Source organism: Lithobates pipiens, unplaced genomic scaffold (genome assembly GCF_037356315.1).
Source record: "Lithobates pipiens isolate NorthernLeopardFrog02 unplaced genomic scaffold, aLitPip1_a1.2 Scaffold_8, whole genome shotgun sequence".
Taxonomy (NCBI): Eukaryota; Metazoa; Chordata; class Amphibia; order Anura; family Ranidae; genus Lithobates; species Lithobates pipiens.
In genome coordinates, this window is record NW_027507903.1 from 545,202,210 (window position 1) to 545,225,768 (window position 23,559).

A 23,559-nucleotide genomic window follows, 5' to 3' on the forward strand; every position below is an offset into this window, starting at 1 on the left:
AAATAACACTAAATTGAAGTGCTAAATGTTGCAAACCGTAAGTCTCCATGCACACTAGTGTTTTTTAAGCTACTAGAATCAGTTATTTGCATTTTTATTCTGCTCCTAGAAATTAAATCGTGTTATCTTATGTGTATATGAACACTGCTTTAGGCTATTAGCATTTTTTAAACTTCAGCATCTAGGAACAGAAAAAATATATATTTTTGTAGAGTTTTTTGGAGTGTTTTTCTGCTTTTAACTGCTTCTAAATGCTACTAACAGCTTTTTTTTAGCTTTTTTTTTTCTTTTTCATGTACTGCAAAAACACTAATAAAATGCTAATTCATCCAAAAGCTCCTAAAAGTTACTAACATGCTGCTAGAAGCTGGCACAAAAATGCTATTATCAGCATTTTTCATCCAGGATTTTTTTCTAGCTGTTTTTGAGCTTATGAAAAACACAAGTGTGCATGGACCCTAAATATTTAACTCTTTCCTTAAATAAGATTTTTTTTGTGAATTTGCTATTTTTGAGTGTTTATTTTAAGGTAAAAATCCACGTAGCATTTATCTCTTAATTAATTGACTCCATATCTCCACTTGTAGCCCTCTATTTGTACTGGTGACTATTGTCACGGAGAAAAAAAATCCAGAATTTTAAAATTGTCACCAGAACAAGGGGTAATCTTCCAGTAGGGACACCAGGGACAACTGTCTAATAAGGAAATTCTAATCACTTGTTGTGCCTCTGGGACAGAGAGTGTATACAGGTACCAAAAATAAACTGGCAGGGATTTTAACCACTTGCCGACCACCTGCCGTCATTATACGGGGGCTGTTTGAAGGGGCTAGCTGCAATAACCACTGTTGGCTTTCAGATAATAAGCGGTTGGCTTTCAGATAAAAAGTGGTCTCAGCGGATTCACCGCTTTAATCGGGAGCAGGAGAGGCTCCCCTCGAGCCGGGCTCTGGTAGTCTCTGCCGCTTACCGGAGCCATCTTACATTATAAATGTAAAATAATTAAGAATCAAACGCATATGTAAGTTGCGCCTGCATATGAAAGCGGTGTTCAAACCACACATGTGAGCACTAGACCTCCTCTGTAAGGCTGCTTTCACACTGGGGCGGTATTCAGGCGTTACAGCGCTAAAAATAGCGCCTGTGTAGCGCCTGAAAAAAACCGGCCCCTTTCCCTCCAGTGTGAAAGCCGGAGGGCTTTCACACTGGAGCGATGCGCTGGCAGGACGGTGAAAAAAGTCCTGCTAGCCGCATCTTTGGAGCGGTGAAGGAGCGGTGTATTCACCGCTCCTATACCGCTCCTACCCATTGAAATCAATGGGACACCGCGGCAATACCGCCGGCAAAGCGCCGCTGCAGCGGCGCTTTGCGGGCGGGTTTAACCCTTTTTCAGCCGCTAGCGGGGGTTAAAACCACCCCACTAGCGCCCGCAGACCGCCGCTAAAACGACGGTAAAGCGCCGCTAAAAATAGCGGCGCTTTACCCGCCGACGCCGCTCCCGCCCCAGTGTGAAAGCAGCTTAACTCAAATCTTGTAACCTGTAGAAATTTTTTAACGGCGCCCATGGAGATATTTCAGGGTCAACATTTATCGCCATTCCAGCGGGTGCAAATTTGAAGCATGACATGTTGGGTAACAGTTTACTCGGCCTAACATTATCTTTCACAATATAAAAGAAATTGGGCTAACTTTACTGTTGTCTTATTTTTTAATATAAAAAAGTGTATTTTGCTAGCAAAAAAAAAAGATTTTAACGCGTGAATGCCAAATCTCAAAAAGAGGCTCGGTCCTTAAGTGGTTAAATCTAAGTGGTTCCCTAATCTATCCAAAACTATTTAAAAAATTGTGGCTATACATACACTTTGACTTATATCAGAGACTTCAATCTGTGGAACATTCTAATGGTTAAAGTATGAATGTTTGAATGTTGATGGTTAAAATGGAACTTCACACTCTCAATCCACTATTTGTAAGCCTTATGCTGATAGCGTTAGTAAATGGATAGGAACATATATCAAGCTTACTTGTTTTAAACTTTTTCTTACATTTCTTCAGTTACTTCATGTTTAGGCAAATAAGTCTTTAGGAAGGGAGGAGGGGCTTTCTCAGCTAAGCACATCCTCCTGCCTGCATGTCTGAGATAAGGGCAGATGGATTCCAAGAAGTACATGCTACATGAATCATCTGCCCTTACTCAACATGACTATGGCCAAAAATGCTAGGGAGTGTTTTTCAAAGTGATTTCTCGGCAAAATAAAGCATTTGAATATTAAACATAGCGTTTTTGGCTTGTGGTGCTCAGATGCAGTGGACTTCTGCTTTCACTGGGTACTAGACACGTGTAAACTGAAATATTTTGTTTCAGAATTTCGTTTTCGTCAGAAAATTAAATCTATTTAGTTACTCCCGAAATTAGTTTTTATTTATTTTGTTTTCGTTAGAAAATCCAAAATAATTAAGGTAGAATCTGTCATTGAAGGCTTATGGTGTCTGTTGAATGTTCTAAGAAGATTCGACAGAGCAGCTAAACTGTACGACGCCACGATCGTACATTTCCGGTCGAATGTTCTGCCTACAAGCTATAGGAGAATTCTAATGTTGTATGACATTAGTAATAATTATATTTATTATTATTACTAGTCAACCAACATTGGAATTCTTCTATAGCCTATGGGAGGAGCATTTGACCATAAATGTCCACTTGACTGCTTCGTCGAATCTTCATGTTGAATCTTTTCTCTCTATGTCGAATAATCTTGGACTAATAGAGTTAGGTTAGGCACATTCAACCTTTTTTCTATTGTCTCTATAATGTCAAATCTTTTCTCTCTATGTTGACTCTTTTTTCTCTATGTCAAATCTTTTCTCTCTATGTTGACTCTTTTTTCTCTATGTCAAATCTTTTCTCTCTATGTGGAATAATCTTGGACTAATAGAGCTAAGGTTAGGCACATTCAACCACAGGTTCGATGGACACAGATCGCTATTGTCAGCGTCATGTCGAATCTCCTATCTGTATCGAACTGTTGTCACAACGAAAATGAAAATAGAGCATTTTGTTTATGTCAGATCTTTTGGTTTTCGGATTCTGCACGTTCGTTATCGTTTGAATACAAAAATGCATTCGGACGAAAACTAATGCACATGTCTACTGAGTACTCACTCATCAGTGTATGGGTATGACTGCTGTGAGAATGCTACATATTGCCACACACCTATATGTACAAATAGGTTTATTACATAAATATACACTACAAATACAGATATATATATATATATATATATATATATATATATATATATATATATATAATTAATAGTATTATTATTATTATACAGGTTTTGTATAGCGCCAACAGTTTGCTCAGCGCTTTACAACATGAGGGCAGACATTACATTTACATTACAATTTAGTACAAGAGGAATTAGATGGCCCTGCGCGTTAGAGCTTACAATCTAAAAAGGAAGGGGCAATTGATACAAAAGGTAATAGCTGTAGGGGATGATATATATATATATATATATATATATATATATATATATATATATATATATATACACATTATATTTATGTAGAAAATGTATCTGTTACTGATTCACGTAGATGTGTGAGGACCTGGGCAGGTGGTAAGGATGGAGACAACACGTGGAAAGACCTTATGGGGGAACTCCATCAAAAATATCACAACTCATTTTATCTCTTTGGAAGTACATCTTTGGGTAAATGATATTAACAAATATGAGGTATTTCCAACACAAATAATACATAATACTTGATGTATTCATTCAGTGTAATTTTGTTTTATCAACAGACCACCATTTCTCTGAAGAAGACCCCCCAAGGGGTTGAAACGCGTTAGAATTATATATATTTTTACTGTTATTATAATATACAGTGTAATTTATAGATGTGTCTGTTAATGTACGCCCATGGATATCGTTGTACTCTGTATATAAGAGTCCGCTTTTAAACTGCTCAGGTAGAGCTCATGTTTTTTACCAAATATTAAAATACTTTTTATATTATTTTGACATGCGTTAGTACTGTTTTTTTTGCTGCCTAAAAACCCCGTTTTGTGGGGGAACTTGTTCTATTCTGATTCGTCTGGGGTGAGCAGCACTCTCCTAGCTCTACGTAGCAATGTGTTCTTTTCGACTACTACACGTGGAAAGACCTACCAACCAAACACCTATGTAAGGGACCACTGGCATCTCCTACAGGTACCTGAATCATACTGTACTGCCGTTGCCTATGTGTCTATGATCACTTCAGGAGCCCAAGCACAGCCCTCTGCTGCTTTGCCAATTGACACTTTCACCAACGGATGTAACATACAACCACAAAAAAATTATGATGGCGACAGGCAAGAGGTCTCAGACTTGCAAGCCCCACAAGTTGTTACTCAATTTAGAAGAGTGTGCAAACCCAATCCAAAGTTCCAAGACTTTATCACACACTGAATCTTATGCCGCGTACACACGATCGAATTGTATGGCGTACTTAGTCCGACATACAATCCGGCGGATAATCCGGCGGACTTTCTACCGAACGGACTTGGCCACACACGGACACACAGAAAGTCTGACGTTCGCTTGCGCGATGACGTACAGCACGTACGACAGGACTAAAAAAAGGAAGTTCAATAGCCAGTAGCCAATAGCTTCCTTTTTCATACTTGCTTCTGAGCATGCGTCATTCTTAGTCTGCCGTACTAGCATACTGACGAACGTATTGTCCGCTGAAATCCAAGTCCGACGGGAAGATTGGAGTGCAAAAATACTTTCTTAGTCCGCTGGACTTCACGCTGGAAAAGTCCGCTGAAGCCCACACGCGATCAAATTGTCCGCTGAAATGTGTTTCGGCGGACTAAGTACGCCGGACAATCTGATCGTGTGTACGCGGCATTACTCAACATTGTGCATTTTATATTGTATTTTGTTATTGTTCCTTGCTATGTTGCACTTCTTGTTGGTTCTATATTACAATTCATTTATATATGCATATCTTTTCTTTAAAAAGGGGAAAAATGTATAATATGTATGGTTACTGATTCACATATGTGAGGACCTGCGGGTGGGAACAGGAAGCAGGAGGTTTATGAAATTAAACTTAAAAAAAGGTTTTACATGTGGCTCTCGGTTGGCTTTAATAAACAAGTTCTTTACAAGGTTCATCTCTGTAAAGAAGAAGAACTCATGAACTCACCGTTGCTTCCACAGATCTACAATTTATGAACTTTATCTGCTTGACTTTATTTTAGTTATTCTTACAATAACTCCTATGACCTCTTTGTTTCTTAAAGTGTATACAAATGGATTTAGGGTTGGAACAACAGCCACATAAAGCAAGGAAACCAGAGGATCTTCTTCCTTAGAATCGTTGGGTCTGGGCTTTATGTACAACAAAATGATCGGTGCATAAAATAATATAACATTGATAAGATGGGAAGTGCAGCAAGAAAATGTCTTGAGCCTGCCTGCAGAAGAAGGAATCTTCAAAACATTGTATATAATGCAAACATAGGAGACCATAATAATGACAAATGTGAAAAATATAAAACAGATGTCTTCCACAAAGAGAACCATTTCTGTGCTGGTAGTCTCACTAGAAGCAAGTAACATCAGTGACCGAATTTCACAAAAGAAATGGCTGATATTGTGAGAGGAGCAGAAAGATAGCGTGGATGTAAGTAAAGTTAAGAGTAATGAATTCAAGACACTGGCAACGAATGAGCAACCAGACATCATAGCACATACACTTTTTCTCATTGTCATTGAATAGTGCAATGGAGAACAAATAGCAACATATCGATCGTAAGCCATACAAATCAGAATACAAATCTCTGCATCAGCACAAAATACAAAGAAATACAGCTGGGTGATACAGCCCGTGAAGGAGATCTCCCTATAGTCTGTTAAAGTGAGGGATAAAAGCTTTGGAAGAATGGCAGATACATACGTGGCATCTATAATGGAGAGATTTGACAAGAAGAAATACATAGGGGTGTGCAGTTGAGGTGCCTTGCAGACCAACAATGCAATAAGCATATTTCCAGTCAATGCTATAACATACATCAACAAAAATCCAGTAAATTTAAGATAAGTTGCAGTTCCAGAAGCAGTGAACCCCATAATGTAAAATCCTTGTATTGTATTGTTTTGGCATTGATCCATTGTGTGTACTAAGAGAAACATTCGAAGACAATATTATTCACCTCACCTACAACCCCAGTATAAACAATGTATATTGTTTCCTTTTGCATCTCAACCCTATTATTTTAGGGGCGTACTTACAAAGTAGTGAATTTGACTTTCACCAAACATTCACTGCAGGTCAGTCTTTCTGGTGCACGTACTTTAAATGACATGGAATGAATGTAGATGTTTAGTGAATGTTACAATTATTGCTTTATAAATATGCCCATAGTATAAATTTAATATCCTCTTCCCTGAGAAAAATCTATATTAAATCCATAGTAAACTGCAAAAGAATTTTTAGCAATGCAAAATTCAGTAGCAAAAACATGTACAAGTGTCTGCTTGAGATAGAGATACATGTCCTAATTATTCTTTCCCTAGGATTTCCTGCCTAAAGTGATTCTAAAGTTTTTTTTAAAATAACAAACATGTCAAACTTGGGTTTGCACAGAACAGCCTCGATCCTCTTTTTTATGGGGTCCCCGCAACTCCTCCCCCCTGCCGAGTGCCCCCAATAGCAAGCCGAGCTCATGTGAATGGACATTGTCGATTCACACACAGAATGTGACTCGGCCCCCTGCTGTCTCTTCATTGGCTCATTGGCTGTGATTGACAGCAGCAGGAGCCAATGATACCTGCTGCTTTGTGAGCCACTGACGAGAGAGAGACCAGGGAGAACCACTGCTCTCATAAACATTGCTGGATCAACATGGGACTCATGTAAGTATAAGGAGGGAGGGGGGAGGGCAGCACCCAGAAGATTTATTACCTTAATGCATGTAATGCGTTATATGGTAACAAAACTTCTGCCTTTAGAACCATTTTAAGTTTCAAACTCCGAAAATATAACCTTTAGTCCTATACCAATTTTTCTTCCTCCTTTGAAAAACAACAGCCAGGTAAGAAAAATTATATAATAAGTTTATAGCATTAACCCTAAACTAAACAACAAAAGATAGAAACCCAACATATTTTTGTGATCAAATGGCTTTATTGGGGGATTTGTGGAGGAACTTTTTTATTTGTTTTTCTTTTGAAAATTATTATTAAAAGGTATTTATTTCAGAAACAAGCATAGTTGTATTATCTATTTGGTGTTATAGTACCAGGTTGAAAGATATGTTCATTAAGTTTCTTCCACAGTCTGGGTCCTCACCAGCAGTGGCATCTTCTCCCTGACAGCTGGTCTTTTGGCCAGCTTGGGATGATGTAACTTCTGCGCAAGTGGTGGAGTCAGTCATCCTGGCACACAGGGACATGGATGGTGCTGTAAGCTGTCAGCTGAGCTATGCATGCGCAACTCAGTTTACATGCTGTTCAAGGCTGAGTGGTCAGGTAGGTTTTATTTATGTAGAAAAAAATATCCGCACTCGGTTGTTGCTCTTAAAATGTCTTCATTTTATTGAATAGTCACAGTGAATAAACACAGATTAAGTCAGTTGACGCATTTCAGCCTATAAGGCCTTAGTCAAAGGTTTTATTTATCCCAGAACAGAAATTGCATGTCTCTTTTGGGATAATGGACTGCCTGCTTGCAGTCTATTAATAGAAGACTAGAATAGAAGTAATGCAGCATCTGCAAGCTGCCACATGATTCAGCTCCCTCGGCCATTTCGATTTATTCACATAAGCTGGATGGACAGAGGAATCCCCCTAGCCAGGATATTGTATTCTGACAGTGGCACCCGTCGCTGTCAGAATACACAGCTTCTAATTTTCTAATACACACTTCTAATTTTGACTGTCATATCATCCTTGACCACAAACCGTCCTCACTGTGCTATATTCTTTCTGCTGCACCATTGGCATGGTTATATCTTCTTAGACCTCTATATAAAATTATCTGAAATGTGTGCTTAATGTAGAACTATAGACAACCCTTTTTTTTCATTTTGGAAAGCGTAAGGGTGGGTTATAGCACCTGTCAATTTCTTTTTCACCATCCCTGTCCCATTGGAAACAATGCAAAGTGACTCAACTATTGACAAAAACATAGGAACTGGGGTGCAGAAAAATTTGAGATGTTGGCTATAGCAGATTGTTTGTCGAAGGGCTGGAGAGCGGTATAATAATTCCCATTTTCAGGCAGCAGTCAAGCATGGTGGAGGTTCCTTGCAAGTTTTGGGCTGCATTTCTGCAATGGAGTTGGAGATTTGGTCAGGATCAATGGTGTCCTCATTGCTGGGAAATACAGGTAGATACTTATCCATCATGCTATAGCATCAGTAAGCATGAGATTGGGACCCCAAACGTAAAGCGTAAAGAAGAACAAGGAGTCCTGGAAGTAATGGATTGGCCCCCACAGAGCCCTGATCTCAACATCATCAAGTCTGCCTGGGATTACCTGAAGAGACAGAAGGATTTGAGGCAGCCTATATCCACAGAATATCTGTGGTTAATTTTCCGAAATTTTTGGAAAACCCTACCTGCCAATTTTCTTCAAAAACTGCGCGCAAGTATACCTAGAAAAATGTATGCTGTTTTGAAGACAAAGGGTGGTCACACCAAATATTGATTAATTTACTTTTTATTTATTTTTTACTAACTTTGTTAATTGATAAAAATAAACTATTAACCGCTTCCCGCCCGCCCTATAGCCGAATGATGGCTATAGAGCAGGCGCTTTCGTCCGGGAGGTCGTCCCTGGACGTCCTGGTGTTTACTTCCGCAATGCGTGCCGCGGGCGCGCATCAGGGAAGTTTTGTGTTTGCCGTATCCCCCAGAGACAGGAAAACACAGATCGCTGTAAACGGCCAATCACAGCGGCCGTTTACAGCGTGATCGGCGTGTCCAATGTGAGATGATCTCATATGTAAACATATGAGATCATCTCTCAGCGCCGCTCTCCCTCCTCACACAGACAGCGTGTGAGAGGGGAGAGATGAACGGCTGCAGCGGCCGTAAGTGAAAAAAAAAAAAAAAGTGCCATCCGCCCGAGTGCCATCCGCCCCATTGCCATCCTCCCCCAGTGCCATCTGTCCTAGTACCATCCGCCCCAGTGCCATCCACCCCAGTGCCATCCTTCCCAGTGCCATCCTCCCCAGTGCCACCTGCCCCCAGTGCCACCTGTTAGTGCTATCTGTCCCAGTGCCACCTGTTAGTGCTATCTGTCCCCAGTGCCACCTGTTGTCAGTGCCATTTGTCTCCAGTGCCATCTGTCATCAGTGCTACGTATAAGTGCCATCTGTCATCAGTGCCATGTGTCATCAGTGCCACATAGTGCCATCTGTCATCAGTGCCACATATTAGTGCCATCTGTCATCAGTGCCACGTATCAGTGCCATTTGTCATCAGTGCCACATGTCAGTGTCATGTGCCATCTGTTGTCAGTGTCACGTGTCATCAATGCCACTAATCAGTGCCATCTGTCATCAGTGTCATGTGTCATCGGTGCCACGTATTAGTGGCATCTGTCATCGGTGCCAGGTATTAGTGCCACGTATTAGTGCCATCTGTCATCAGTGCCACGTATTAGTGCCACGTGTCATCAGTGCCACGTATAAGTGCCATCTGTCATCAGTGCCACGTATAAGTGCCATCTGTCATCAGTGCCACATATTAGTGCCATCTGTCATCAGTGCCACGTGTCACCAGTGCCACGTATAAGTGTCATCATTGCCACGTATCAGTGCCACCTGTCATCAGTGTCACGTGTCATTGTCCTGGTGCTCCAGGGCCTTCAAAAGTGTAATAGGTAGTCAACAAGTTAGATGTGTAATTTATGCTCCTAGAACACCTGATGGCGCTTCCTGCATGTTGGGCCTCTCTATGTGGCCAGGCTGTGAAAAAGTCCCACACATGTGGTATTGTAATACTCAGGAGGAGTAGCAGATTTTTTTTGGGGTGTCATTTGTGGTATACACATGCCATGTGAGAAAATAACCTATTACAATGACAATTTTGTGGAAAAAAATTTAAAAAATTAAAAATCTTAATTTTGCAAAGAATTGTGGGAAAAAAATGACAACATCAAAAAGCTCACCATTCCTCTTACTAAATACCTTGGAATGTCTACTTTCCAAAAAGGGGTAATTTGGGGGGTATTTGTACTTTCCTGACTTGTTCAGGTTGCAAGAAGTGAGATAGGCCACCAGTACATCAGATGTGATCAATTTTGTATGATTCGCACCACAGCTTGTAGACTCTCTAACTTTCACAAAGACCAAATAATATCCACTAATTTGGGTTATTTTTACCAAAGATATGTAGCAGTATAAATTGTGGCCAAAATTTATGAAGAAAAATTAATAATTTGCATAATTTTGTCACAGAAACAAAGAAATATGCGTTTATTTTCATTTATAGCGCAAAAAATAAAAACCCCAGAGGTGATCAAATACCACCAAAAGAAAGTTCTATTTGTGGGAAAAAAAAGGAAAAAAAATTCATTTGGGTACAGTGTTGCATGACTGAGTAATTGTCATTCAAAGTGTGTGAGCACCGAAAGCTGAAAATTGGTCTGGGCAGGAAGGGTGTTTAAGTGCCCAGTAAGCAAGTGGTTAATGCCCTGTACACACGATCACACTTTTCGACGAAAAATGTGCGATCGAGGGGCTTGTTGTCGGAAATTCCGACTGTGTGTGGGCTCCATCTGACTTTTTCCATTGGAATTTCTGACACACAAAGTTTGAGAGCTGGATCTAAAATTTTCTGACAACAAAATCCGTTCGCGTAAATGCTCACAATAAAGCAGAAGAACTTCATTTTTCATGGCTCATTGTACGTGTTGTACATCACCGCGTTCTTGAGGTTTGGAATTTCCAACCAACTTTGTGTGACAGTGTGTATGCAAGACAAGTTTGAGCCAACATCCGTTGGAAAAAATCAGATGGATTTTGTTGTCGGAAAGTCCGATCATGTGTACCTGGGCATAACACTTCTATTTCTGAAACCATTCTTAATTTACAGCATTTTTTCACACCTGCCTAAAACTTTTGTACTTTACTGTATATTAGGGAAATTGCTAAAAACTACAAAAACAGAGGGACCCCTGGTAGTGGACTTTAAAAGCACGTACAACCGTAAATTCAAGTAAGAGCAATTGTATTTATTACATTAATATAAAACCATATAAAAATAATTTATATGTGCCACAACAAATTATACAATACAATGGAGCAAATCACCTATACAAGGTAAGATTGGCTACAAAAATAATCACCCTACATGTTTCGGAGCTAATATGATCTCCTTCTTCAGGGGTGGAAACAGAGCATGAAGTATAATTCTAGTGAAGAATATAGATGACAGGATAGCATAGATAGAATGCGTGGCTTCCCAGTATCCTAGGCTCCCATGAAGGAAAATATTTGACGTAGTATTGGAAGGTTTTTTAATTTAAAAAATGTTTTATTTAAAAAACCTTCCAATACTACGTCAAGTATTTTCCTTCATGGGAGCCTAGGATACTGGGAAGCCACGCATTCTATCTAATCCGGCCTGCTGTTTTTAATTGAATATTTTGCTATACCCACATGACATTCTATCTGGCTATGTAAGTACCAACAGAAAAAATACTGTATCATTATTATTATTTTTTTGTCCATTATGTTCCTGCTCTAATATCCTGTCATCTATATTCTTCACTAGAATTATACTTCATGCTCTGTTTCCACCCCTGAAGAAGGAGATCATATTAGCTCCGAAACGCGTAGGGTGATTATTTTTGTAGCTGATCTTACCTTGTATAGGTGATTTGCTCCATTGTATTGTATAATTTGCTGTGGCACATATAAATTATTTTTATATGGTTTTATATCAATGTAATAAATAAATAAAATTGCTCTTACTTGAATTTACCGTTGTACGTGCCTTTAAAGTCCACCACCAGGGGTCCCTCTGTTTTTGTAGTTTCTATATTGGATGTGGCACAACAACGTTACACAGCATTGCCATTCTATACCTTATTGTCATTGTTTTCTAAAAAGACCTTTAGATTCTTTGTATTAGTCTATAATATTTTTTGAAGATTGCTTTTTTTAGAAAAACATCCAGGATTAAAGGGTTTTTATAATCCTACCATAATCTAACTTGTATTGCATGCAGATGTTGAAAAAAGCTTTTGATTATTGAACTGAAATATGATGAGATATGATTGAAATAATGTGTAATAGAACAATGTGTAAATCAAGTCTTACCTGAGAGTTTACCACCTATATCTTCCTATAAAATATCGAGATCTAGGATCTATATATCCTATAAAGGATCTAGACTTTTGCTTAGCAGTAATAAGCACTCACATGATCCAACTAACAATATATGCTATAATCTGTATAGATCAAGAAAATTTAACTGCTAAAAAATATGTTAGCTTTATGGGTGAATGTAGGTATTGTATTGTCCTTTATGTTGATATTTTCACAGACATATAAAAGAAGCTGGTTTCCTCAAGGAATAAGCATCTCTCCTCTGTGAGATCTAGTCCTTATTGAGATAATATATTTTTATATCCTAAATTATTCTTCTGCAACAAGGGAGCCTGAAATCCATTGTTGACCTTTAATTCGTTTATATGATTAACATTGAAGGTTTCTGTAAAGATTAGAGATGAACAATTTACTTTTTGTGCTAACCAATGTCTGGCACAGATTTGCAATACGGCACTGCGTTACGTTAACTAACAATTGCGCGGTCATGCGACACTGTACCCAAATAAAATTTATGTCATTTTTTTCTAACAAATAGAGCTTTCTTTTGGTGGTAGTTGATCACCTCTGCTATTTAAATTTTTTGTGCTTTAAATTATTTTGACCGACAATTAAAAAAACATTTTTACTTTATGCTATAAAAAATACCTAATAAAAAAATGTAAAAAATCAAATGTATTCATTAATTTAGGCCAATATGCATTCTGCTACATATTTTTTGGTAAATAGGCGTATATTAATTGGTTTGCACAAAAGTTATAGCATTTACAATTTATGGGATATATTTATGGAATTTCTATTTATACATTTTTTTTACTAGTATGGCAGCGATTAATGATTTTTAGCGGGACTGTGACATTGCGGCAGACAACTCAGACACCTAACTGACACTTTTGACACTTTTCCAGGACCAGTGACACCAATGCGGTGATCAGTGCTAAAAAAATGCACTGTCACTGTACTGGCACTGGCAGGGAAAGGGTTAACATCAGGGGCGATCAAAAGCTTAAGTGTGTCCCTAGGGGGTGCTTTATAACTGTGTGGGGTCAAAAGGTTAAGTGTGTCCCTAGGGGGTGCTTTATAACTGTGTGGGGGGGGTGCTTTGACTGGGGGAAGACAGAGATCTGTGTTTCTACTAAGCAGAAACACTAAATTTCCATCTTCTCCTCTGGCAGAACAAAGTTCTGCCTCTCCTCAGAATGATTGACAGACGTTGCGTCCACTGGACTTGCTGATTGGCTCCTGCTGTGTTCAACCACAGCAGGAACGGGTCTTCCTTCCAGGTCCGCGGACTGTGTGAATGGCCAGACACGCAACAACATCACTGCTGCACTTCCACAGGGGAGCCGCCATTTATGGCACAGGATTCTGAAGACATGGCCTGGGTGGACAAGCGTATCTTTGATTTCGCACAGGAGGGCTGCCCTGCCCTAGTATATCTGTGTAGGGCAATCCAGAAGTGGTTAAAGCTGTAGTAAACGGATGGGTGCTTTTTTTTCAGACCTGCAAAGTAAAGCCATAATGTGCTATTATTCATCACATTATAGCATTATAATGATGCAATGTCATGGTTGGAGGCCGCTTCAGTCTTCACCCATCTTACTTCCAGGTTCGTGGACTCCGGCTGTGTGACTGGCACGTGCAGTGGAGCCATCATTTACGGCACAGTATTCTGAAGGAACGGTCCAGGTGGACGAGAGTATCTGAAACTCAAAGTAACGTGATGAGGCTCCAAGCTCGCTCTACGCATTTCCTCACATCAGGTCATCAGGAGCGGCCTCATTATTGTGAATTTCATATATGTACACAACACATTAGGACATTTTGGAGGAGATATTTAAAGAAACAGTACACTTAATTGCTATGCACGTTATATTTAAAGAGATGATACACAATTTTGTTTATATAGTTACTTTTGTTTTATTATGATCATTACGCCTTAAAAAGAGCTAGTGCCACCTATACCTCTCTCGCTATACTCCAACTTAAGAGTTACTTGCCACCAGTTTCCCTGCCCAACCCCTACCCTGCATCATCCCTAATTCTGCCCCTAAACACATCCTCATAAATGATCTCATGAAATTACGCTGTTAAATGTTTTATGCAGAATTAAGTAACAAAAATAAATATTAACAACAACTTTATCAGTGCCCAGCAATGCAGCCTCATCAGTGCCCATCAATGCAGACTATCAGTGCCCATCAATGCAACCTCATCAATGCCCATCAATGCAGCCTATTGGTGCCCATCAATGCCGCCTCATTAGCCCCCCGCAGTGCAGCCTCACCAGTACCTATTAATGCAGCCTCATCATTGCCCATCAATGCAGCCTCATCTGTGCCCATCAATGCAGCCTCACCAGTGCCCATCAATGCACCCTGATCAGTTCCCATCAATGCAGCCTTACCAGTGCCCATCAACGCAGCAGCACCAGTGCCCATCAATGCAGCCTCACCAGTGCCCATCAATGCAGCTTCACCTCACCTGTGGGCTTTCCAAAGGTACGGGGGTTTGCTTATTTTTATCGAAAATTCATCAAAGATTTTTCTGGCATTATTGCCCCAATTACTCAGCAGACTTGCCAGCATACCTGTTTCCAGTGGTCCCAGGAGACCCAAGCAGCTTTTGATAAGCTAAAGGCTTTGTTCACCTCAGCTATCATTCTGCAGCATCTGGATCCAGCTTTGCCCTATGTTTTGGAGGTTGATGCATCGGAAGTCGCCACAGGGGCTGTCCTGTCTCAACGCCAAGGTCCTAAAGCATTACTGCATCCAGTAGCTTTTTTCTCCCGAAAGCTGAGCTTGCCGGAAACAAATTATGATGTGGGGGATCGGGAACTGCTGGCAATAAAAGCTGCACTAGAAGAATGGCGGTATCTAATAGAAGGCGCAGCTCACCCCATCATGATATTTTCACAGATCATAAAAACTTGGAGTATCTCAGATCTGCCAAACGTCTAAGACAATGGCTAGCCAGGTGGGCCTTGTTCTTCTTGAGATCTGACTTTCATCTCACTTATCGCCCAGGATCCAAGAATGGGAAGGCAGATGCTCTCTCACACATGTTCCCAGAAACTCTGGAAACTGTCGCCCCCAGCACCATCTTGTCCCCTCAGAATTTTCTTCTGGTTCAGCCTGATCTATGGTTGACTCTCGAACAAGCCTCTGCTCGATGCTCTGAATCCAAGGGTTCTGCACTCAGAAAACAGGAAGGACTCCTGTGACACGAGGACAATATTTTTGTTCCTGAGGGAGCCAGACTTCAGGTCCTCAAGACCTTTCACGGACACCAGCTTTCCGGCCATTTCGGGGTCCATAAGACGTCTGAGCTGATACAGCGATCCTACTCGTGGCCTAACCTGAAACAATATTGCAAGGAATTTGTAGGTTCCTGCATAACCTGTGCCCGAAATAAAGGAAGTCGCACGCAAGCTTGGGGTCTGCTAAGACCATTACCTGTCCCAGACCGCCTTTGGAAAATGCTATCCATGGACTTTATAGTGGAGTTACCCACCTCTGAAGGTTTTTCCAACATCCTGGTGGTGGTCGATCGTCTATAAAAGATGGACCTATTTCTGTCTCTACTGGATACTCCCTCTGCCATGGATACAGCACACGCCTTTATCAAGGAGATTGTAGGATTACATGGCCTGCCAAAATGTATTGTCTCTGAAAGAGGAGTGCAATTCACCTCAAGGTTCTGGAGGGCTCTCTGCAAAGCTTTGAACATTGAAGTCTGCTTGTCATCTGCATATCATCCACAGAGTAGTGGCCAGACAGAGAGGACAAATCAGACTCTAGAGCAATATCTCAGTTGCTTCTCTACCTTTTCTCAATATAACTAAGTAGCCAGTGCCGTGTGCTGAATTTGCGTACAATAATTCTGTACACGCTACCACCAATCAGTCTCCATTCTGGGCGAAATATGGATTCCATTCATCATTCTTGCCTAATGCCATTCTGGAAGCAGCAGCAGGACAGATTAAACTTTATTCAAGAAAATGTACAGGTTCTTCAAGAAACCATGCAGAAATCACAGGAAGACTACAAAAAGTACTATGATAGGAGGAAGAAAGGGAATCCACTTCTGAAGGTAGGGGATAAAGTAAGGCTCCCTACATTGAGAGAGGACCCACGTGGCGGCAACTGGAACAAATGTATTCTCCAGAAGGAGACTTTATGGATCGAACAGTTGGAGGCCAGTAAATCACCTGGCATCAATGAAGTCCTATCATATAGATTATTTCTATGACTAAGGTCAATGATATGCCTACTGTCCATGCCTAGCTGATTGTCTCCATTATATAGTTTTGTATTTGGCATAGTACTATGATGTGGGTCATATACAATCTCATTGGATATTACCCTCTCTAAGGACCTAGGAGGATTAATGGAAGCTTAACACCTTTTTTATAGGTCTATGTGTGCCTTTGTTATTGTTATTTTTATTATTGGGTTGTCTCACCATATTGTATGAATTATTACATTGGCTGGATATCAGGATATTCCTCCAGGCATGAATACATGCAATCAGGGCACTGATTGCAGATGTTATATACGCTTGCTAACCATGGAAACCAGACTGCAATATCTCCAGCCACCACCAGGAGGCCTGCTCTGAGAGGTTCCCGCATAGCATGGTCAGTGAGTGCGGCCGCCCGAGACACAGCCAGGGTCCTGCAGAGTGATATTTTGCCCTTGAAGACAATACTGGCTGTGTCATCCTGCGGCGCCCTGGGAACCCATCCATTGTCCCCCAATTGGACCGCAATGCGCTGACGGTAACGTACATTGGGACCAGCCTCTGCCGGTGTCTTGTCAAATAACATCCTCCATCGGATAGTGTCCGCTGCGTACTGCGCATGTGCAGTACACAGCAACACAGATTCCAAAAATTGCCGAGGATGAACGGCGCCTGCGCCGTGAGTCCAGGTTCTAGCCCCACTATCCAAGTGGACATAGAGTAGGAATAAAAAAGAGCCGAGCACAGCGAGGCCGAGCCCGAAGCGTGGCGAGCGAAGCTCGCCCGTGAGGGGCCCTCTAAAATTCACAACCCTATGTCCGCTTGGATGGTGGGGCTACCACCTCCACTCACTGCGCAGGCGTCGTTCAGCTTCGGAGATTTTCCGAAGCTTCGGACACTATTTCATGGCCGGACACTATACGGCAGAACACCGGACAATCCCAGTGCGTCTGCGCTGACTGCGCGCATTTGCGATGTGTCCGGCCGGACCGGGTGATGTCAGACGTCGTTCTGGCACATTTGGGACTTACAAAAGAGAGGTGAGGCTGCCATTCCCCTAGGTGCCTCGAGGTGAACGGACATCCCTCATTCCTCAGAATTTCCCCTGGATGCCTTTGGGAAGCACTCATCATTCAGGCGGGTCATATACGTGCTGAATAGTACTTAGTACAGGTGGCCTGAGGCAGTCTCCTCTTATCCTTCCCTTTCACTATAGCTTCTCCTCCCTCTTTTTTCCTCTTAGGAATGTCAACGGTATTACTTTGGCATTGTATTGCCTGCTAACAACAGAACTCTCATTACTCCTTACCAGTAGCAAACTTTGTTTTACAATATCAGCAATGGTCTCAAGGTAAATCCATGTTCCTTGCTGGACCATCTGTATTACTAGTATGTTTGTACCCTTTGTTTCGATATTGGGCCTCATTAGAGAAGTCTGTGTCTCTTTTTTTATTTGCTCCTGTTTCTGTCTGCGTTCAGCCCTTCAAGGCTTTATAAAAAAACTGCCAAGCAAGCCTGCTCTAATTAAACAAGCCAAGTGTGTTTTAAATATGAGTATTGGGAGGGATTATTCTAGTATATAATTAAATACCATCATACCTGGGGTCTCTTACCTTTATGATACGTTACTCCCCTTTATTCTTATTAGCTTTTTAGCTACCTTGTATATCCCCAAACCCCGACACATGTGCTGATTGCGGCTACTTCCTGGTTCTGAAGGCCCGGGTGGTTGGTCTCTTTCCCTTTCATCTTGGGGGGAGTCTTGTTGTCGGATACCTACGGCGCAAGTGATTTTAGATACATCTTTCACATACATTGTATGTATTTATTGCAGCAATTTGTTTTTACTTTTATTCTTATAATTGTAAGTTGTTCTGTACAATATACTGTTACTAGAAACACTTTTTCATATATAGAAATATTCAAGCTTCAGAAAAGTGACGGATCAAGTAGCGAAACATATAGAAGTGTATTTAATCTATTAATGGAGAAGTGGAACCCCAACTAAGAGCCACTAGTAGTCCAACTTTTATGTTTGACGCTATACATGCACTGTAATATATATGTATATTAATAAATCTATTTTGTTAAAAAATTTATATACGTGCCTTTAACCACTTGACCACTGGGCACTTAAACACCCTTAATAACCAGACCAATTTTCAGCTTTCGGTGCTCTCACATTTTGAATGACAATTACTCAGTCATGCAACACTGGACCTATATGACATTTTTGTCCTTTTTTTCACACAAATAGAGCTTTCTTTTGGTGGTATTTAATCACTGCTCGGTTTTTTATTTTTGTGCTATAAAAGAAAAAATACAGAAAATTCTGTAAAAAAAATGAATTTTTCTTTGTTTCTGTTATAAAATTTAGCAGATTAGTAATTTTTTCTTCATAAATTTTGGCCAAAATTTATACTACTACATAGCTTTGGTAAAAATAAGTACAAATTGGTGGATATTATTTGGTCTTTGTGAAAGTTATAGAGTCCACAAGCTGTGGTGTCAATATCTGAAAATTGATCACACCTGAAGTACTGACGGCCTATTTCAATTCTTGAGACCCTAACATGCCAGAAAAGTACAAATACCCCCCAAATGACCCCTTTTTGAAAAGAAGACATTCCAAAGTATTTAGTAAGAGGCATGATGAGTTTTTTGAAGTTGTCATTTTTTCCCACAATTCTTTGCAAAATCAAGATTTTTTTTACTTTTTTTTTTTCACAAAATTGTCATATTATCAGTTTATTTCTCACACACAGCCTATGCATACCACAAATTACACCCCAAAACACATTCTGCTATTACTCCCGAGTACGGCGATACCACATGTGTGAGACTTTTACACAGCGTGGCCACATACAGAGGCCCAACATGCAGGGAGCGCCATAAGGCGTTCTGGAGCACCCAGGACAATTCTGACATTTTCTCCTACATGTAAAAATCATCATTTATTTGCTATAAAATTACATAGAATCCCAAAACATTATATATTTTTTTTTAGCAAACACCCTGGAGAATACTACTTAAAAATCCCCATAGGCGACGATTTAATTTTTTTTACTGGTTATATGTTTTGAGCTACAGAGGAGGTCTAGGGCTAGAATTATTGCTCTCGCTCCAACGTTCACAGCGATACCTCACATGTGTGGTTTGAACACCGTTTTCATATGTGGGCGGAAATTACGTATGCGTTCGCTTCTGCATGCGAGCACATGGGGACAGGGGCGCTTTAAAAAAATAAATTTTTTTATTGTTTATTTTACTTTATTTATTTTAGTTTGACATTTTTTTCCCCAAAAATAAATTTTTTGATCACTTTTATTCCTATTACAAGGAATGTAAACATCCCTTGTAATAGGAATATGGCATGACAGGTCCTCTTTACAGTGAGATATGGGGTCAATAAGACCCCGCATCTCACCTCTAAGCTGGGAAGCCTGAAAAAAAAAAAAAAGATTCTGGCTTTGATCGTATTGGCGAGTCGGTAGAAGCACCGGAGGGCGGCGGGAGGGGGGGGGGTGTCTATGGCTGGGCATTGCAGGGTATCACAGACTATCGCTGGGTAGGGCTGGGTATCTCTGAGTATGGCTGGGTATCTCAGAGTATGGTGTTGCAGAGTATTGCGTTGCAGAGCATTGCAGGATATTGGCGGGTGTTGCAGAGCATTGCAGAGTGTTGCAGGGTATTGGCGGGTGTTGCAGAGCATTGCAGAGTGTTGCAAGGTATTGGCGGGTGTTGCAGAGCATTGCAGAGTGTTGCAGGGTATTGGCAGGTGTTGCAGAGCATTGCAGTGTTGCAGGGTATTGGCGGGTGTTGCAGGGTATTGGCAGGTGTTGCAAAGCATTGCAGAGTGTTGCGGGGTATTGGAGGGTGTTGCAGAGTGTTGCAGGGTATTGGCGGGTGTTGCAGAGCATTGCAGAGTTTTGCAGGGTATTGGCGGGTGTTGCAGAGTGTTGCAGGGTATTGGCGGGTGTTGCAGAGCATTGCAGAGTGTTGCAGGGTATTGGCGGGTGTTGCAGCGCATTGGCGGGTGTTGCAGGGTATTGGCGGGTGTTGCAGAGCATTGCAGAGTGTTGCAGGGTATTGGTGGGTGTTGCAGGGTATTGGCGGGTGTTGCAGGGTGTTGCAGAGTATGGCAGGGTATTGCAGAGTATTGGCAGGGTATTGCAGAATATTGCAGAGAGTTGAGGGGTTAATTCTCGGTGAGCAGCAATGTGGGCACTGCAGATGCAGCCCACATCGCTGCTGCCACCGATCTCTTCCCCCTCCGCTGTATCGATCGGTACAGAGAGGGGGAGGGAGGAACCAGCGTCATAACATGACGCCGGTTTGTTTACAAGTGATCACTCCGTCATTTGATGGAGCGATCAAGTGGTAAACGACCGCGATGAGCGGCCGTTTACCGTGGTCCGTGATGTGCCGGGTCCTGTGGACCCGGCGGTCATGGATGCTCTCAAGTGCGCTCCCCAGGGAGCGCGCGAGAGCGGAATACTGGGAGGACGTCCTATGACGGCCTCCCAGAGTTAAACAACCGCCCTGTAGCCGTCATTCGGCTATGGGCCGGTTGTTAAGTGGTTAAAGTCCATTCCTTCAAAGATTGCAAACTCCCTACATTGAACCTCCTGCCCCTCTTGGAAGCTGGGTCCAAGGTTCATCAGTGCCAGAAACCATGAATCAGACTGACACAGAAGTACAGTTAAACTTCACTTGTTTAACCACTTTCAGACCGGACCAATTTGCTGGTCAAAGACCAGACCACTTTTTGCGATTCGGCACTGCGTCGCTTTAACTGACAATTGCGCGGTCGTGCGACGTGGCTCCCAAACAAAATTGACGTCCTTTTTTTCCCACAAGCTTTCTTTTGGTGGTATTTGATCACCCCTGCGGTTTTTATTTTTTGCGCTATAAACAAAAATAGAGCGACAATTTTGAAAAAAACACATTATTTTTTACTTTTTGTTATAATAAATATCCCCCAAAAAATATATAAAAAAACATTTTTTTCCCCCAGTTTAGGCCGATACGTATTCTTCTACATATTTTTGGTAAAAAAAATCGCAATAAGCGATTATTGATTGGTTTGCGCAAAAGTTATAGCGTTTACAAAATAGGGATAGTTTTATAGCATTTTTATTAATAATTTTTTATTATTTTTTTTTTACTAGTAATGGCGGCGATCAGCGATTTTTATTGTGACTGCGACATTGTGGGGGACCCATCGGACATTTTTGACACATTTTTGGGACCATTGTCATTTATACAGTAATCACTGCTATATAAATGCAGTGATTCCTGTGTAAATGACACTGGCAGTGAAGGGGTTAACCAGTGGGTGGCAGTGTAGGGGTTAAGTGTTCCTAGGGGCGTGTTACTAACTGTGGGGGGGTTGGGCTTTCATTTAGTGAACACTGATCTCTGCTCCATGTGATTTGAGATCAGCGTCACTAGTTGCTAGGCAGAATGGAGAAATGTTGTTTACAACAGCACTTCTCCATTCGGCCGCTCCGTGAGATGATCGCGGGGATGCCCACGGCGATCGAGTCCGCGGGTCCCGCGACCGGACTCACGGGGGTCCCGACCAGCGCGGGAGCGCGCCGCCGGCGGCGCACTCCCGATGCCAGGGCGGCAAATTTAAAGGGACGTACATGTACGCCCATTTGCCTGCCCGTGCCATTCTGTCGACGTACATCGTCGTGCGCTGATCGGCAAGTGGTTAATAATAATAAAAGGTAAACAGAGTAAACGTAGTCAAAACATAGCCAAAGTTCAGGAATCGGAACGAATAGTCAAAACGTCAGGGAGCCAGAGATGAGTGTAGTAGAACAGCAAGCAGGATCTGGAGCCAGAAGGAATGTCAGCCAAAACAGGAACACAGGAGAGCATCTCTAGAGATGTGACCAAGGCAAGGGTAGAGATCATCTGGGCTGGACAGCTTAAGTTGGCAGGACTGACGAGCAGGATATCATCAACAGGCGAGTCACTGTGGAGAGATAGGAGTCGGCAATTAGCCGACAGCTGAGCGGCCAGCTCAGAGAAGGAAGGGCTGAGCCCAGCCCTGACCATCAGTCCCTTTGCAATCAAGAAAGAGATTAATCCTGTGGCCTTCGAATTATCCCTGCCGAGCTCTTACAAGATTTACCCAGTCTTCCACATTTCACTGCTTAAGCCAGCCACTTCTGGCCCCTTTTCTGGAAGAGAACACCCACCTCCAATCACAGTGGGTGAAGAAACAGAATTTGAGATGGAAGCCATCCTGGATTGTCGAAAAAGGGGTAGACAAATCCAATATATAAGCCAAAGTGCATGCAATACCTAATAGACTCTGGCGCCAGTGGCCTATTTAAAGCCTGCATCGGCAGTACCTATTAACTGCTGGATGATCTTCAGCTTCCTTGTGTATTCCTGAGTTCTTGTTCCTGCTATCATTGGATTTCCTCTTACTGACCCGGCTTGCCTTTGACCTGTCTTTGACCCTTGGCTTGTTCCGGTCACTCTGCTTCTGCCTGCTGAACCGTGTATGACCCCAGCTTACCCCTGGCTGATCCTTTGTGTATGACTTCTGGCCTGGCTCCTGATTCTGCTCCTGGCTCTCCCTGCTGCCAAGTCTCACCTGGTACTCCTGAGGGACTCCTGCCCAGCAGTCCACCCTGCTTGTCAGCCGCCTTCTAGCAGACATCTCTTCATCACTTCAGCCTGTTGCAGCTGGCAACCCCTTCTTCTTTGAGTATAGCACTCCCTGTACCACCTTCAGGGGGCGCTCTGCACTTAGTCGCAAGGGAAGCCCGCTCAGCACTTCGGCCTCTGACCAGATACATAACAAATACATAGTTCACAAATGCTTCAGTCAGTGCACCATTGTCTCCCAATTATTGGATTAGGAGAGGAGGTTGAGTGCAGTAATGGTTTAGAAAGTGAAGGGAAATCCAAGAGCTGTTACCAGAGATGAAGGACAACTCACATCCTGCTG

The 23,559-nt window shown here is 41.8% G+C and overlaps 1 protein-coding gene across 1 annotated transcript; it reads right to left on the reverse strand.

The window, feature by feature from the left end:
- Nucleotides 1-4,901: 4,901 nt before the first annotated feature.
- On the reverse strand, nucleotides 4,902-12,521 carry LOC143963595 (olfactory receptor 5AR1-like). Its single transcript, XM_077473274.1, has 2 exons — nucleotides 12,336-12,521; nucleotides 4,902-6,182 (listed from the first exon to the last, which is right to left on the reverse strand). The coding sequence occupies exon 2, from the start codon at nucleotides 6,172-6,174 to the stop codon at nucleotides 5,239-5,241; it is 936 nt and encodes a 311-aa protein (XP_077329400.1). The 5' UTR covers nucleotides 6,175-6,182; nucleotides 12,336-12,521; the 3' UTR covers nucleotides 4,902-5,238.
- Nucleotides 12,522-23,559: the final 11,038 nt, after the last annotated feature.